Below are 17,946 nucleotides of genomic sequence, written 5' to 3'. Positions count from 1 at the left end.
CATTTATTTTTCTGGAATTGAGCTTCAGGAGTTGCTTGTATATTTTTGAGATTAATCCTTTGTCTGTTGCTTCGTTTGCTATTGCCTATGCTTTTAGTGTCATGTCTAAGAAATCATCCCCAAGTCCAATGTCATGAAACTTATCACCTCTATTATCTTCTAAGAGTTTCATTTCTTTAGCTCTTATGATTAGGTCTTTGATCCACTTTGAGTTTAATTTTTATCTATGGTGTAAGATAAGGGTCCAACTTCACCTTTTTGTATGTAGATATCTGGCTTTCCCAACACCAATTCTTGAAAAGACTCTCCTTCTGCAAATAAATAGTCTAGTCATCTTTGTCAAAAATCATTTCACCATATATGGGAGGGTTTTTTCCTGGGTTCTCTGTCTTATTCCATTGGTCTATATGCCTGTCTTTATGCTAGTACCACACTGTTTTTAATTTACTTTTATTATTTTTAGTTTAGAGATGCTTTAGGTTCACAGCAAAACTGAGCATTTACCCATATAATCACTGCCCTCACGTATGCACTATCAAAATCCCACACCAAAGCGATAGGTTTGTTAAAATCAATGAACCTTTGTTGCAGATCATTATCACCAGAAGTCCATAGTTTATGTTAATGTTCACTTTTGGTGATGTACATTCTGTGGCTTTAGACAAAGGTATGGTGGCGTGAATGTACCATTATGGTATGAGATAGTGTAGTTTCACTGCCCTAAAAATCTTCTGTGCTTTAGTTATTCATCCCTCCCAAGACTAACCCCTGGCAACCACTGATCCTTTTACTGTCTCCGTAGTTGTGCCTTTTCCAGAAAGTCATATAACTGGAATCATACTGTATATAGCCTTTCCAGATGGGCTTCTTTCACTTAATAATATGCATTTAAGGGTCCTCCATGTCTTTTAATGGCTCAATAGCTCATTTCTTTTTAGCAGTGAAGAAAAGTCCATTGCCTGACTGTACCATGGCTTATTTATCCACTTACTTACTGAAGGACACCTTGGTTGTTTCCAGGCCTTAGCAATTATGAATTAAGCTGCTATAAACACTTACATGGAGGGCTTTTTTGTGGACATAATTTTTCAACTAACTTGAATAATACCAAGGAGCATAATGGCTGGATCATACAATAAGAGTATGTTTAGGTTTGTAAGAAAATTCCAAACTGTCTTCCAAAGTGGCTGTACCATTTTGCATTCCTATCAGCAATGGATGAGTGTTCCTGTTGCTCCTCACCCCCGTCAGCACTTGGTGTTGTAGTGTTTTGGATTTTGGGCATTTTAAGGTGTGCAGTTTTATCTCTTTGTTTTATGTGCTGTTTTGATCACTATAGCTCTGTTGTAAGTTTTGGCATCAGAAAGTGTGATACCTCCAAAATTGTTTTGGCTATTTGTGATTCCTTGATATTTCATGTGAATTTTAAGATGGCTTTTTCTATTTCTGCAAAAAAAAAGTCACTGGAATTTTGGTAGGGATTTCATTGAATCTGAGGATCACGTTGAGTAGTGTTGACATCTTAATAATATGAAGATTATTATTCCATATATTTCATATTTCATTATTATTTCATATTATTTCATCCTTGAACATGGGATATCTTTCCACTTATCTGTGTCTGCCATTTCTTTTGGCAACATTTTGTAGTTTTTAGTGTACAAGTCTCTGCTTACTTGGTTAATATCTAATTATTTTATTCTTTTTGATGCTGTTGTAAATTGAATTGTTTTCTTAATTTTCTTTTTGGATTGTTCATGGTCAGTATATAGAAAAACAACTGATTTTTTGTGTATTGATTTTGTATCTAGTAACTTCGTTGAGTTCATTTATTGTGTGTGTGTATGTGTGTGTATGTATATGAAATCTTTAGGATTTTCTACATATAAGATCATATCATCTGCAAACAGATAATTTTACTTCTTCCCTTCCAATTTGGATGTCTCATTTCTTTTTCTTGCCTATTGCTCTGGTTAGAACTTCCAATACCATGTTGAATAGAAAGTGGCAAAAGTGAGTCTCCTTGTCTCCTTCCTGATATCAGAAGAAAAAAGCTTTCAGTTTCACCATTGAGCATGATGTTAGCTGTTTAAGCAGTTTTTTAAAGGATCTTAAAAAGACATGGGATTATGAGATGCTGGTTTGGTGGTTTAGTTGCTAAGTCGTGTCAGACTCTTGCAACCCCATGGACTGTAGCCCACCAGGCTCCTCTGTCCATGAGATTCTCCAGGCAAGAATACTGGAGTGGGTTGCGATTTTCTTCTCCAGGGGATCTTCTAGACCCAGGGACTGAACACAGGTCTCCTGCACTGCAGGCAGATTCTTTACCAACTGAGCTACCAGGGAAGCCTGAGAGATGAGATGCTGGGACCTACTTAATATTGTGTTTCTCTGTTTTCTCAGCACTGAGCAAAGTGCCTGGCACATAGAAGTTATTGAATAAATTTATTTAGAAAAAGACAGTTTCTCAAAACTTAATGAGCTAAGGGGTCTCTGAATGAAAGGTTGAACTTAGAAATCATGACAGTGTCAAGGATTGAAAGGCGATCCTAAGGGTGATAAGGATTCCTAGGTTATCCACTGATGCGGAGCAGGTGTTGATCCCACAGGGTGGGCAGCAAAGCCATTTGGATCTTAGTAAATGTTGCTTGGATAGTATGCTTTATAGAGGAACCTCCTCGTTAAGTTATTTTTCCCTCTTCTATATTAGTACTTAACAGTTGGAAGACAATAACATATGTTGTATCTCCTTGTATTTATGACTGCCGAATTAATAACTTCAATTCACTGGATACAAAGAAAATGAGTGAAATGCTATAAATTATAGATGGAAGTTGTTAATGCTAATAGAGTGTGTAACATATGCCTCACTTTGGCACAGTTTTGAGACAATGTGAATGATGTAAAGGGCTTGAGTCTGTTTGCCTTCATTTTAATTTGGAATCATTGGGAGGCATTGAGTCACTGCCATTTCACTGGTAACACCATGTTCTTTCACTGGAGCTTCACCCTCTTAGCTTTGAGCAGATAAAAGTTCTGATTAACTATAGTCTTAGGACGGGAAAATTGGATGATTTTACTTAATATGCTGATATTTCTCTTCATTTGGACTTCTAACAAGTAGGTTCTAAATATGAACTAACATCTCCTCGCTCTTTTCCCTTAAGGAGGGTCGAGTGATACATTTAAAAAATGCATTGTGTAAATGCAGAGCTTGTTGTTAACTGGGGGAGGAAATAAGGTGTAGAAAGAGCAGACCCTTTGTTCTTAGCAAGGGATTTTCTGGTTGCAAGTAATTGAAACCCTCTAGCTTGCGCAAAGGGGATGCATTCTAAGGGTATGAGACTGCCTCACAGAATCCAAGGACAGAAGGGACAGTGGGGCTCAGAAGGGCCTAGGCCCAGGATCTAGAAGCCCTGGGAACTGAGGCCACTCGGTCTGTGTCGCCAGGGCCACATGGCCTCGTCTCTGCTTTTCTCTTTGCACCTGCTTCTTTCTCCTCTCTTCGTAGACTGGCTGCCTTTGCTTCTCTGAACACGGCCACGCACAGCTGCCCGGCTGTGGCATTTGATCACTTTCAGTTCAAGGGCCGGCAGGGGCTGCTGGGCATCTCTGATTTCCATATTCCTGGAAGAGAGAATCTGGTTATCTCATCGTGAGTCAGAGGACTATTCCTGGTTTGTTCATTTATTCATTCAAAAAGTCTTTGTTGAATGCCAGGAACAGTTTTAGGCACCCGGGAATACATCCTGCCCTTGGGGACTGTGTATGTGTGTGTGTTGAGGAACAGAGAGAGAGAGAGGTTGTGGGAACTTGTTTTAGGGGCACCAGTTTGCACATTGCAGTTTTCAGTGAAAGGGAAGTATGGTTTGGAATTCAGATAGACCTGGATTCGGATCCTCCTATTACCAAGCTCTGTGCAGCCTTGAGCATGTTACCTTACCTCTCCCAGCCCCGATTTTCTCATCAGTGAAATGGTATCATCCTTTCTAGAATGGTTATGGGGATTCTAATGAATGGGTACCTGTAAAATCACTTGCAGAGTGCTGGCCATGCTGAATCAGAACCCTGCCTCTCAATGGTCATGACCCTGAGAAATTTACTTAGCCAGACTGAGTCTGTTCCCTCTCCTGTAACACGGGAAAGAACATCAGCAACTTCACAGGCTTGTTACAAGGATTCAATCATGTGATGTGCGCCAGGGCACAGGGCATCAGTACAGAAGAGACACTCAGGGCGGTAGTTAATCACATTTCCCCTCTTTCTTCCAGTTCCCATTTGGCCGACGCTTGCCTTGTGACATCTACTGGCACGGAGTTTCATTTCACGACAATGACATATTCTCCGGTCAAGTGAACAAGTTTCCAGGTATCTACTGTTATTGCTGGCATTTAAAAATGTGTCTAGGGCTGAGCCTCAGGGTACACTCTTGGACAAAAATATGCCAGTGTTTTGACATCAAACTGGAGGGCTCTTAATTGGGAATGGCTGCCACTGTGCTGTGATCTTGGGAGGGAAGATGATCAGGACTTAACCCACCAAGGGCTTAAAGACTGGAAGTTCCAAAATGTGAAGAGATTGGCTCTTCTGGTCTAATTCCACTGGTGGAAGAACGTGACTTTCACATTGGGGTTTTTGATATAACATGGGTGTGCCATGAAGGGATGATATTTTCAAAATGAAAAAAAAAAAAAAACAAAACCATCTCTAAACTCACCATAGTTTCTGGAACATTTCAATGACTCGGTGAATGTGGACTCTGAATACCTCTATGTGTGTGGCTTTCCCTGGTAGATCATGAGCTCCTGGGAGGGGCCATGACTCCCACACCTCTGTAGATGCCCGTGGCTCCTGCAGCCCTTCTAGACACACCTGAGGTGCTCTGTAACTGCTTTCTCACTGACTGATTGAAACTCAGAGGCAGCCCCAGTTTTATGCCCATCGCAGGGAACGAGAAAGCCTGACATTAAAGCAGTAAAATGAACCATTTCCCCTACAGAGTTAGTCTAACATTAATAAAAGCTTCATGTTGCACTAAAATACATAAACAAACCCATTTAAATTTCTAGTTAATTTGCAGGAGACAGAGGTACTAAAATTCTGGGACTTTGTCCCAGAAATGGGATTCACATTTGCCATTTCCTTTAAGTGTCACGTTTGGAGGTACTGTTTTAAAATCGAAATGCAGCATCTCCATACTGGGAACAGGAGGTTTGGACAGCCTCTGTCTTTATACCCTGAGGGCATTATCTAGTGAGATGATTATCTAGTGAAACTGCATGGGAGACTTGGTGCTAGACAAGTGTCACGGCCGACACTCTTAAGAGACCTCCCCACTCCATTCCCAGCCACCCTATCATATAACTTTTCCTTTTCCTTTTAATCTCTACCACCTTTTTCTGCCCTGATTACTATTCATTATTTCCATTGGTTAAGTGAAGAGGGAGGGGTTAAGGTGAGTGGGAGTGTGTAAGGAGAAATGAACATTTGGTTAATCAGCGTATGATTTCAGCGAAAGAGGTGCCACTCATTTTCAGAAATTTTTACATAAGACACAAACCATACAGAATATGATAACAGATAAATTTTTAAAAGAACAGGGACTTCACTGGCAGCCCAGTGATTAAGACTTTGCCTTCTAATGCAAGGCGTGCGGGTTAGATCCCTGGTTGGGGAGCTAAGATTCTCACATGCCTCACAACCAAAAAAACCAAAACATAAAAACATAAGCAATACTGTAATAAATTCAATAAAGACTTTTAAAATGGTTCATATTAAAAAAACAAAAAAGAAGAGAGAGAACATCACCCTGAATCCCATTCCTCATTGAACGAAACCATGAGGTGAATATTTCCATTTATTGTTGTTTAGTTGCTAAATTGTGTCTGACTCTTTTCTATATTTATTTCCTCCCAAACCTTAATCATGTTTGTGTATCATTTTTACATAGTTGCCTGACTATAAGATGTTTGCTCTAGTGTTTCATTTATGCTTATTTTTAAGAGGAGAATCAACTGATCTTTTTCTTCGGCAGTCCATGCCACATCGTTAAGAAAACACCTCTCATCCCAACATCTATACGTTATACAGTGGCAAGTTATGCTATGTCCACTGGGGAGTGTTTCAACTAAGCCAACAGACTATTATAGGCCCCTTGGCTCAGACTCACTTGGAAGGACACAGGACAGGAAGCACAGCTTGCCAGCCAGTCAATGTCATGCATTTCCTTTTAGTTGAGTCTTTACAAGGGTTCCAGAGCTAAGTCTTTGGCTCCTCCTGTGAAAGCTCAGGTGCAAGGAGACACGATCCATGTTGGTGGCTGTGGATCTGCTTTGACTCAGAAACCCTGTAGGAGCCAGTAGCCCACGCGGCTCCTCCATAGCATAGGTTCCAAGGTCCCCGCCAGGGTCACGCTAAGTTACAAGATTCATTACACTCAGGAAAGCCCGGAGCTATGGCTCCTGACCAGGTATTTATGCGAGATGCCAGTAAATGATCATTTTAACCATATGCTCTGTTGTCTAGTCACAGAGCTAACTTTCCCCCTTTATCAGTTTCCTGGGGAACAGAGCTAGAAAATTAACTCCAGATCAGATCGGTTCTTGTAGGAGACAGGGTTTTGTCCGAGGATGAGGAGGACTTTTGCAGCCAGGGTTGTTACACGGTTTTAATGGGATAGCTATTATTTTCTCTGGCTGGCTGCTCATAAAAGATGACTTTTGGGGGACTTCCCTGGTGGTCCAGTGGTTAAGAATCCTTCCAATTCGGGGGATGAAGGTTCAATCCCTGGTTGGGGAACTAAGATCCCACATGCCATGGGGTAACTGAGCCCGTGCAGTCTAGAGCCCATGTCGCACAAGAGAGAAGCCCATGAGCTGCGATAAAGAGGCTACATGCTGCACCCGGCACAGCCAAATTAAATAAATAAATAGATAAATATTTTTTTGAAAAAAAGATGACATTTTAATGCCACTACCAGGGCTTAACTGTGATATTGGGAGAACAAAATTTGGAAGAAAGCAACTCTTTGAATGAGGGCAGAGTTCCCAAGACATGAATCATCAGATGAGCTTCATTGACGTTTTGCCCATTTGCTCTTGCTTCGTCTGATGGCTGAGAGCAGGAAGGAAGGAGTCGCTATAGCTTGACATTTCGGATGCAGATAGAAATACAGGAAAAATTACCTTCAGAGGACGAGTTTCATTAAAGGTGATATAAGAACATTCATTCTAAAGAAGCACGCTCGCCCCATCTCATATTCCAAGTGCCAGTGATAGGAACATACAATTATCCTCTTTACTAACGCCAGCTAATTAGCTTTAATGACAAAGAAGGCTCTGGAACCTCTAGGCAGCGGACCAGTGCTGCCACACCCTCTGCCCTGTGAAAGACAGCATCCTTAGCGACGATTCCAGAACTGTGCTTGGGTTGGTGTCCACACTTATCTTCCGTCTCTGATACATCCCATTATTCCAAAGCTGTATTTCATATGCACTGTGTATTACTTAGAGCAAGTTCCAGTGGACGTGCCAGGCAAGGATAAGCACTTCACATGCTGAACAAACTGAAAACTTTTGGATACACATATGGAAGTAATTTATTTTGTTCATGTCAGCACGTTAGATTTTAGCCACTTTTCTATGGGCAATTTCCTTCAAGATATGTTATTATATCTTAACTGATGAATTAAGACTTTCACTAAAAATAATCTGATTTAGATAGATCTTTGCCTTAAGAAAGCCCAGAACTGTCAATTCTCGACTTTACAAGCAACGGGTTTTGTTTTTTCTTTTGCTGAGTTGCCGGCTCTGAAACATGTGACAGCACATGGCAGGTGGCGCCTGAGAGCCCACCATGAGGAGGGGACTTTGTCAGAGAGGGAGGGGGCCCGAAGGAGGGATCTCTGGGGCAGCCATCTGCTAATTTCTGGTCTGGGCTAGGGATATAAAGACAAGGACAAAAGCGCTTAAAGAGAGAAGTCAAATACAAGATAAGTGCTATGCCAGAGGAAGCTTGGGGTGCTGTGAGAATAAGGAGCAAGGGCACATGACCTGACCCAGATTTGCCTGGGGGGCAGGTGGGGCAAGAGATCATGGAGAAGAGGATTCCAAATGTGAACATGAGCCTCTAGGGCTGGACGGGCCTGACCCCCATGCTAGACAAGGGCGCAGAGGTGGTGCAAACGTATAGAGTGATTTGCACATTGCTCGTGCAGTGAAGGGCAAGCGGCCCATGGTCGTTAGAAAGGGTCAAGTGTGATGGGGCAGTGGGGAGGTGAGAGGCAGGGACCAAGGTCACGGGGAGTCACTGAGAAATTTCCAAGCTAGAGAGTGACATGGGCTGGTGTGCAGTTGGAAAGATATTCCAGAGGGGATGCACTGGAGATGGGGGTGGCAGGGTCGGGGCATGGAGAGGCTGAGAGGAAACAGCTAAGAGGCTACTGTATTTTTCAGAATCTGAAAGTGTTGTTTGCTGCTTGATGGTTATAGTGTGTTTTTGCCAAGAATTATTGTTATAAACGATACTTGGATTGAGTAGTACTCCCAACATAGCTCACATTATGTTTTGTTTTTAATTTGAGTTAACTAGATCCATGTAGACAGGCCGGAGGATCAGACTGTTACACTTCTGTGTAGCTCCAGTGGGCAGAGACCCCCCACCCCCCACTCCCACCACCCCAGGCTGTGAGACTGCAGTGAGGCAGACGGTAGAACCCAGGCTCAGAAGCAATGGCAGGAGGCAAGCTTTTGGGTGAGAAGCTCTAGCCTGAGTGAGGGGTATTTCTCACCTGGTAGGGGAATGGCTACAACAAGGACATCTAAGAACAGACCTTCCTGAGAAGCCCAGGTGGACAGTCAGCCTCAAGAGAACCTGGTAGGACAGCAGGAGCCCAGTCCCAGGGCTCAAGTCACAGGAGGACTTCAGCCTTTGCAGCGGAGGTTTAGGGGCAACATGGGAGGAGGAACATGGGAGACATTGGGCAAAGGCATCGCTGAGGCAGCCACTCAGTCACCAGGAGCCAAGAACAGGTGACCAACACTTGAGGACAAGCAATGCACCTCAGAGAAATAGCTAAAATCTTCCTTATCTGGCCCTCCCTGGTGGTACAGTGGTTAAGAATCCGCCTGCCAATGCGGAGGACACAGTTTCTATCCCTGGTCTGGGAAGATTCCACATGCCTCGAGCAACTAAGCCCATGCACCACAACTCCTGAAGCCTGTGCACCTAGAACCCATGCTCCACAAGAGAAGTCACTTTAATGAGAAGCCCAGGGACCACAACAAAGAGTGGCCCCCACTCGCCATAACTAGAGAAAGCCCGTGAGCAGCAACAAAAACCCAGCACAACCAAAATGAATGAATAAGTAAATTAACTAATTAAAAATATCCTCCTTATCTAGTTGGAGTACGAAGGAAGGGTCCCAGTGTTAGCAAAGGGGAGCTGGTGGTGAGACCCAGAGCTTCTACCTCAGGTCAGAATGGGTCCCTGCGCCTTGGGCAGGGGTCACAGGTAGAGATCAGGTGCTACAGCTGCCTAGAGAAGGGAGGCAGAGTCTGGAGCCAGCAGGGTCTGGCAATGACCTCCCTCTGTACATGTTTACTCTGGGAACATACGCTCTGGCCCAGCTAGAAACCCAGCTACTCTTGTCAGCATCTTCCTGAGCGAAGGCAGAGCCTGTATCTGACTCTGAGCTGCGGCCCCAGGTAGGGTCGCTAGCAGCTTCCTCCTGGGGCCTAGCGGGGGCTCAGAGACACTTTCCCAAAGCACCGGGTGGAAACGCAGCTTAGAGATGGCAGAGGACCAAAGGGGTCAGCGGTAAGTGGATTGAGGGAGTCTACACTGCTCTCTTCTGGAGACAGGCATTCAGGCAGGGTGAGCCGTCTACAGCCTGCGAGTCAGAAGCATCTGGGAAAAGTAACATCCATGGCTTGTTGGGATGGCTTCTTAAGTTGGATGTTGTTTAGAGAACTACCTGGAGACAGATCCAAGTGTAAACTCAGAAAACGGATATGTTAGCTGGTGTGGGGGGTAGGCGATCCACATGACAAAAGGAGCCATCACAGATTTCAAATGAGTGTTTGTTCAGTTTGCTGGACACTGATTTTCATAAAACTTCTCTGGAGCACTTGAACCATACTCCTGTACTCACAGCCTTCCTATTTGTGTTGTGTGAGTCCTTCCACAGGCTAAGGGATTTCTGCAAGCAGACATTCCCTGCTGTCACATGGCCATTAAAATGGGGAAAACACCCCAGCACTATTTGGCCCATCATGTATTTGCTGTAAGGCGCTGTATTATAGGGAGCTTCCCAGGTGGGAAACCCCCGTGCCAATGCAGGAGACGTAGAGACATGGGTTTGATTCCTGGGTTGGGAAGATCTGGTGGACCAGGGCACGGCAACCCACTCCAGTACTCTTGCCTGGAGAATCTCATGGACAGAGGAGCCTGGAGGGTTACAGTCCATAGGGTCACAAAGAGTCAAACACAACTGAAACGACTTAGCACATATGCACACTGTATTACAGTCTGTTATAAAGGTTTTTAGTTTAAAACTAAAACTAAAACTTGAAATCCAACTATAAAATGCCTCCAAAGAAGTAGGAATTTCGTGTACTTTGTGTTCAGCTCCCATGTTTATAACTCAAAACTTCTAATTTTGTGGGGGAAATAAAAGGAAATAGCTCTAATTTTCTGAACTCATACTGATCTCTTAAGAAGTTCCGAAAGTATCCTCAGTGTTTTCTCTAATATCAGAGAATCCATGTCAGGGCACAGTTTATTAGTACCTTTAAAGCTCCTTTATTTCTTATTTAATCCTTCCCTATCTCCTTCTAAACAAGAAGTAAGAACCTGACATCTTCAAGCTGTGCTCTTTTAGATTTTTATTGCTCTTTTTAATATGCTAAGGGAAGCAAGAAGTAGATTATTAAAACCTTCATTCTCAAGCATTCACCCTTGGCTTCCTGAACATGGGAGTTTAGAGAAACCTCATGCATTCTGACTTTGCCCATTGGAATGTAGTAATTTGGACATGCCAAGTTGACGTGGAACTTTGTACTTTCTAGTAAAAATTACTTTGCTGGCAAATTTCAAGTCATTAATGGAATTGTGTAGCCTCTTTTGGGGTGAAGGCCATTTTTAGTGTCCTTTATTTTTTTTTGAGCAGTGATATTTGCTTTAGGAAGTAAGCATGCTAAAGTTTAATTTTTACCTATTTGCCTAAAATTTGCTAAGATATATACTAAGTTCCTTTTCTTGTCAGCATTTCTAAAGATGTTACAAGGAAAAAAAATCTACCATTCTTTTAAAATGTTTTATAAGTGAGACTTTTCTATTCCCTCTGGGCAAATTAATGAGATCTGATCAATGTCAGTGTCAGTACTTAAATAACTGAAGAACTCCTACGGTTTCCATTTTTTCCCCTTAAATTATGCTGTAATATCCTCTCTACTTCCTGTCCTTATTTCAAGGAGACAGATTTTCTGCTGAAAGGTGTATATATTTTTTTACTTTATGCCTTTAATACTCATGAAAGATTAAAACAAAGCAACTTAATTAAGCTTCTCATAATGTAGCCAGAGTCCACTAGATAATATTCTCCAGGGTATAAGATGGAAAGAATCTCAGAGGTATGTGTGGTGGCCCCAAATTAAAGAGGATATTAAGTTTTAAGTGCAAGATATAAATTCTTCTCTTTATTCGTTATCTAGGGGGCTGACAAAGAATGGAATAATAAACTAGGTGGAAACTCATTCTTTCAAATTGATGCTTCATTTTTACAAGGAGAAAAAAAAGATCTGTCTATTCCCTCAAGTTTTTCATTAATTTGGCAGGTCTTTCCAAACCATGAATCACCACTGTGGGGAACTACTCATACCTTTTTTTAAAATCCCGTCTGAAAAAGTGAATGTGTCGGGTGGGTGGTTTTAAAAGTCCCCAGTAATGGCTGTTTTATAGCTAGTGGCCCACTGTTGTTGAAACCCCACAACTTCTCTTCTCCCCAGGCATGACGGAGATGGTGCGGAAAATTACACTGAGCAGAGCTGTGAGAATCATGCAGAATCTCTTTCCAGAGGAGTACAACTTCTACCCTCGCTCATGGATTCTGCCTGACGAGTTCCAGCTCTTTGTGGCTCAGGTAGGTAGTACCCCATCCCCATGACCTGTGAATTCTATGACGGCTGCAACTGGATCCTGGGTCACGTGTGCTGGGAGCTGGGGCCAGGGGTCCCTAGGAAGCTGAGACTGGCCCGGGGCGGGGGGGGGGGGGGTTTTAACAGGACATAGCAGATATTGCAGCGATCAGGGCAGCTTGCAGAGTTGAATGGATAGGATGACAGGTAAACTGAAGAAGTGGGTCCTGACACCAGGAGAAAGGCCTGAGGATGGTTATCAGGAGCTAAATCATGGAGTCAGGGCATTTGAAGAGCCAGGGAGACATAGCGGAAGCAGGCAGGTGAGCCTACAAGCGGACTGGGACTGTTTGGGTGAATCCCAAAAGTGTGGTCTCCCCAGCAGCTCGTGGTGTGAAACATGGGAGGTCAGGCTCTGTTTCAAGGCCAGGGACTAGGTCTGACCAATGGAGGGGGAAACCTTTTAAATGTCCTGCTTTAATCTTGTTCCAGAATCAATTTTCCTGTGACCCATCCCATATCCAAACACTAAAAAAAAAAACCAACTTGAAGTGGTAATTTTGAAAAAGAAGGTTTCCATGGAATGGTGGTTACAGGGGTTTGTAGACATTTCTTAAAATTCTTCAAATTATTAACTTAAAATAGGAGCGTTTGTTGTATGCAAATTAAATTGCGGTTAGTTAAGAAATTAAATTTTGGGTGGTCCCCATCCTCACCCCTAAATTTCCCACTTCTGTTGATCTGCTTAGACAATTGTCACTATGTGGAATACCTTTCTGTCCCATTTCTACAACTCTGTATTTAAGTATTCTGCAAGGCTGAGTTTAAATGAGATACCAACTATGTCTTCAAAACCAGACAAGTGAGAGGAGCATTGCTGTCACCCCCAAAAGTCCCTCTTTGTCTTTTTTCCGTTAATCCCCCAAACCCCTAGTCCAGGTAACCACTGATCTGCATTCTAGGTTAGTATTGCCTGTTCAAGAAATTTATATAAATGGGATCATACAGTATGTACTATTTTTTTTGTTGAGAATTATGTTTTTGAGATTCATCCATGTTTGTTGTATCAGTAGTTAGTATTTTTTATTGCTGAATAGTGTTACATGATGAATATAGACCAACTTGTTTATCTATTCACCAATGAATGTTCATCTGGGTTTTTTCCAGTTTGGAGATATTATAAATAAAGCTGCCATGACTAATCATATACAAGTCATTGTGTGGATTTATGTTTTCATTTCCCTTGGGTAAAACCTAAGAGTGGAATTACTGGATCATATGGTATGTGTGTGTTTAACTTTGTGAGAAATTGCAAAATTATTTTCCAAAGTGGCTGGACCACTCTACACTCTCTCCAGCAGTGTGTGAATTCCATTTGTTCTGTGTCATTGCCTGTACTTGGTATAGTTAGTCTTTTGAATTTTAGACACTCAGGTACATGTATAATTGTATCTCTTTATGGTTTTAATTTACACCTCCCCAATGACTAGATATTGACCATCTTTGTGCTGTGCTTTTGGGCCATGTGAATTATCTTCCTTTTTAGGTGTGTATTCAAACTTCTGCTCATTTTGTTAGCATTTTATTTTTAAATTGTAGGTTCTTTCCATACAATTATTTTTGTATATGTATTGTGATGTGTATTAATATATTGTGAATATTTTCTCACACTTGGCTTTTCAGTCTTAACCTTGAATTTTCTCTTTTTACTTCTGTCTTTGGAAAAGCAAATGTTAATTTTTAAAATTTATTTATTTTTAATTGGAGGATAATTACGTTACAATATTGTATTGGTTTCTGCCAAACATCAACACAAATCAACCATAGGTATACATATCTCCGGGTTTCCCAGGTGGCTCAGTGGTAAAGAATCCACCTGCCAATGCAGGAGACGCAGGAGTTGTGGGTTCAATCCCTGGGTCGAGAAGATCCCCTGGAGGAGGAAATGGCAACCCGCTCCAATATCCTTGCTGGGAGAGTCCCGTGGTCTGAGGAGCCCGGCAGTCCATGCGGTCACGAGGAGTCAGGCATGACTGAGCAGACAGGCAGTTGCATATGGCCCCTCCCTTCTGAACCTCCCTCCCAACTCCCACTCCATTCCATCCCTCTAGGTTGTCACAGAGCACTGGATTTGAGCTCCCTGTTTTTAATTTTTGTAACACAGAATGTATCAGTTCTTTTCTTCTATAGTTTGTGCTTCTTGTGTGATGCCTAAGACACTCTTGCCTAACTAAAGGCTGTGAAAACTTTATGTTTTGTTTTTTCTAGAAGCTTTATACTTTTAATCTTACATTTATGCCTGTGATCCATTTCAAGTTAGTTTTTGCATACAGCATGAGATTAAAATTGAAGTTTACTTTTCCCATATGGATATTCAGTTGCTTCATCATTCTTTGCTGAAAGGATTGTCATTTTCCACATTGAATTACCTTGGCATCTCTGTAGTGGTATGACCTTCTCAGTACAGTCTGCCGGGAGACACAGGATGTCAAGATGTCTTAATTCTGGTGATGTTAATTTTGATCACTTAGTTAAGGTAGTATCTACTAAGTTTCTCTCTTGTACAGTTACTATTTTTCCTTTGTAATCATTAAGTATCTTGTGGGGAGATATTTTGAGACTGTGCAGATAGCCTATTTGTCTCATACTTAAAAAAAAAAACAGCCCTAATTAAGGTACAGTTAAACTGCAAATATTTAAAGTGTGCAGTTTGATATGTTTTGATATATGTAAAAATGTGTAAAACCATCATCACAACCAAGATAATGAACACATCCATCACCCCAAACTGTTTTGTCATATCCTATTGTAATCCTTTCGTTCTTCTCCTCCCTGCCCTCTACCTCCCATCACCAGGCAACCATGGGTGTGTTTTCCGTCAAGATTAGTTTGTACTTTCTAGAATTTTCTATAAATGGAATCATACAGAGATACTTTTCTGTATGTGTTTTGGGGGTGGGAGAATCTGGCTTTTTTTCACTCAGCCTAATTAGTTTGAGATTCATCCTGTTATAGTTTCATCAATAATTAATTCCTTCTTATTAATCGAAAGTGAAAGTGTTAGGCCTTGGGTCATGTCTGACTCTTTGCAACCCCATGAATGGTAGCCCACCAGGCTCTCTGTCCATGGGATTCTCCAGGCAAGAATACTGGAGTGGGTAGCTGTTCCCTTCTCCAGGAGATCTTCCTGACCCAGGGATCAAACCTGGCTCTCCTGCAATGCAGGCAGATCCTTTACCATCTGAGCCACCAGGGAAGCCCTCTTGTTAGTAAAGAGTATTCTATTAAATGTATTTACCACAGTTTGTTTATACCTTCAATTGCTGCTGAATATTTTTATTGATTCTAGGTGTTGGATGTTACAGAATGTTACAAATAAATATAGTATGAACATTCCTGTATAAGTGTTTGTGTAGACATATGTTTTAATTTCTTTTGAATAAAAGGTTAGGAATAGAATGTCTGGATCACAGAGTAGGTGTCCATTTAATTTGAAAGAAATTACCCATTGTTTTCTAAAGAAGATTGTGCCATTTTGTATTCCCAACAGCAACATATGATAATTCTAATTCTTCCACGTCCTTGCAAACGCTTGGTAATAGTCAGTCTTTTAAATTTCAGCCGCCTTGACAGGTGTGCATTGGTTTCTCATTAGTTTTAATTTGTATTTCCCTAATTATTAATGATTCTGTGCATGTGTTCATGTGCTTATTTGTAATCCAAATATATACTTTGATGAAATATCTATTCACATCTTTCACTCATTTTAAGAACTGAGTTATTTTTACTATTAAATTTTGAGAGTTCTTTGTATATTTTGAACACATGTGTTTATCAGCTTTACCAATTACAAGTACTTTCTCTCAGTTTGTGCCTTGTCTTTTCATCCTTTTAACAGCATCTTTTGAAAAGCAAGTTCTAAAATCTGATGAATCAGTTGATTGACTTTTTCCCTTATGGATCATACTTTTGGTGTCATGTATCAGGAATCTTTATCTAACCCAAGTTCACAAAGATATTCTCTTATGTTTTGTCTCCAAGTTTATAGTTTTAAGTTTAGGTCTATGATTTGTTTCGAGTTAGTTTTTTAATATGATGTGAGATATGTATTCACTTTTTTTTTTAACATGAAATATCCAACAGCTTCAGAAACATTTGATGAGAATACTAACCTTTCCCCCCATTGCTTTTGTACGTAGGTTGAAAAGTTGCTTAAGTATGTGTGGCTATATTTCCAAATTCTCTATTCTGTTCTATCAATGTGTTTGTCGATCTTTAAAGCCAATACCTCACTGTCAAACAAAGATGTTGCAAAAAAGAAAAAATAAAACTACAGACCAATATTCCTCATGAATATAGATTCAGACATACCAAATGAAATTTCAATAAGTCAGAGTCAATCATATATAAAAAGGATAATATGTCATGACGAAGTAGAATTTGCCTTAGGAATGCACGCTTTGTTTAACATTTACAAATCAATTTCTTTAACAGACATAGGCTATTCATATTATCTACTCTTGAATAAGCATTGACAGTTTGTATCTTTCAAGGAATTTGTCCTTTTTTTCTGTTTTCGCTTTTATTGTCATAAAGTCATCATCATATTACCTTTTATCCTTTTACTGTCTGCAGAATTTTTACTGATGTTAGTTCTAATTCCTAACATTTGTAATCTATGTTCTTTCTTTTTCCTCATCAGTGTGGGTAGAAATATATCAGTTTTATTTACTTCCTTTGTTAGCTTGTAGTTTTAATTCTTTTTTTTTTTTATTTTGGTGGTTCCTTTAGGATTTATGGTATATATCTTTAACTTATGACAATCTATTTTTTAAGTGATACTATGTCATTTTACTTATAGTATGAGAACATTATAATACTATACTCCCACCTTCCCATTCCTGGCTTTTATGCTTTAATGTCATACATTTTACCTTTACATATATTATGGACCCAACAATAAATTATTATTATTTTTGTTTTAACAATCTATTGTATTTTAAAGAGATTTAAATAACAACAAGAAAAAAATCATATATGTACTCATATGGTTACCATTTCCAGTGGTTTTTATTCCTTTATGTTCAGTTCAGTTCAGTCACTCAGTCGTGTCCAACTCTTTGTGACCCCATGGACTGCAGCACGCCAGGCCTCCCTGTCCATCACCAACTCCTGGAGTTTACTCAAATTCATGTCCACTGAGTCGGTGATGCCATCCAGCCATCTCATCCTCTGTCATCCCCTTTTCCTCCTGCCTTCAATCTTTCCCAGCATCAGGGTCTTTTCAAATGGGTCAGTTCTTTGCATCAGGTGGCCAAAGTATTGGCGTTTGTAGATTCACATTTCTGTTTGGTATAATTTTTCTTTAGTCTAAAGAGTTTCCCTTAGTACTTTTTGTGTTAAGGAATCTTTTGGTGATGAATCCTTACAATATTTGTGTTTGTTAAAGTTTATTTTGCTTTTGACTTTGAGAGATATTTTCTCTAGGTATAGAATTCTTGGTTGACATTTTATTCTTTCAGTGCTTCTGTCTTCTTGCTTGTATTGCTTCTGACAAGAAATCTTTTTTCATTTTTATCTTTGATCTTCTGTATATAATGTGTCCTTTTTCTCTGGTTTTCATTGGTTTTTCTCTGCATTATGACTCACACTTCCTTGCCTTTTTTTGTGCCTGATAACTTTTAGCTGGATGCCAGATGTGGTGAATCTTACCTTATTGGGATGTTGGATATTTTTGTATTCTCATAAATATTCTTGAACTTTGTTGTGGGATCCAGTTAAGTTACATGGAAATAGGTTTGGCGTCTTGTTT

General features: G+C 40.6%; 1 protein-coding gene across 2 annotated transcripts in view; it reads left to right on the top strand.

The window, feature by feature from the left end:
• The window catches only part of TTLL11 (tubulin tyrosine ligase like 11), a 256,312-nt gene that overhangs the window by 47,388 nt on the left and 190,978 nt on the right, over window positions 1-17,946 (top strand). For both annotated transcript variants that reach the window (XM_043469455.1, XM_043469454.1), the window contains exons 2-3: window positions 4,272-4,368; window positions 12,006-12,139. In XM_043469455.1, the coding sequence (XP_043325390.1) occupies window positions 4,272-4,368; window positions 12,006-12,139 (231 nt within the window). The remainder of the gene's footprint in view (window positions 1-4,271; window positions 4,369-12,005; window positions 12,140-17,946) is intronic.

This window comes from Cervus canadensis, chromosome 5, assembly GCF_019320065.1.
Source record: "Cervus canadensis isolate Bull #8, Minnesota chromosome 5, ASM1932006v1, whole genome shotgun sequence".
Lineage (NCBI taxonomy): Eukaryota > Metazoa > Chordata > Mammalia > Artiodactyla > Cervidae > Cervus > Cervus canadensis.
Note: the sequence above shows the minus strand (reverse complement) of the source record. Positions and strands in the feature narration are given on the sequence as shown.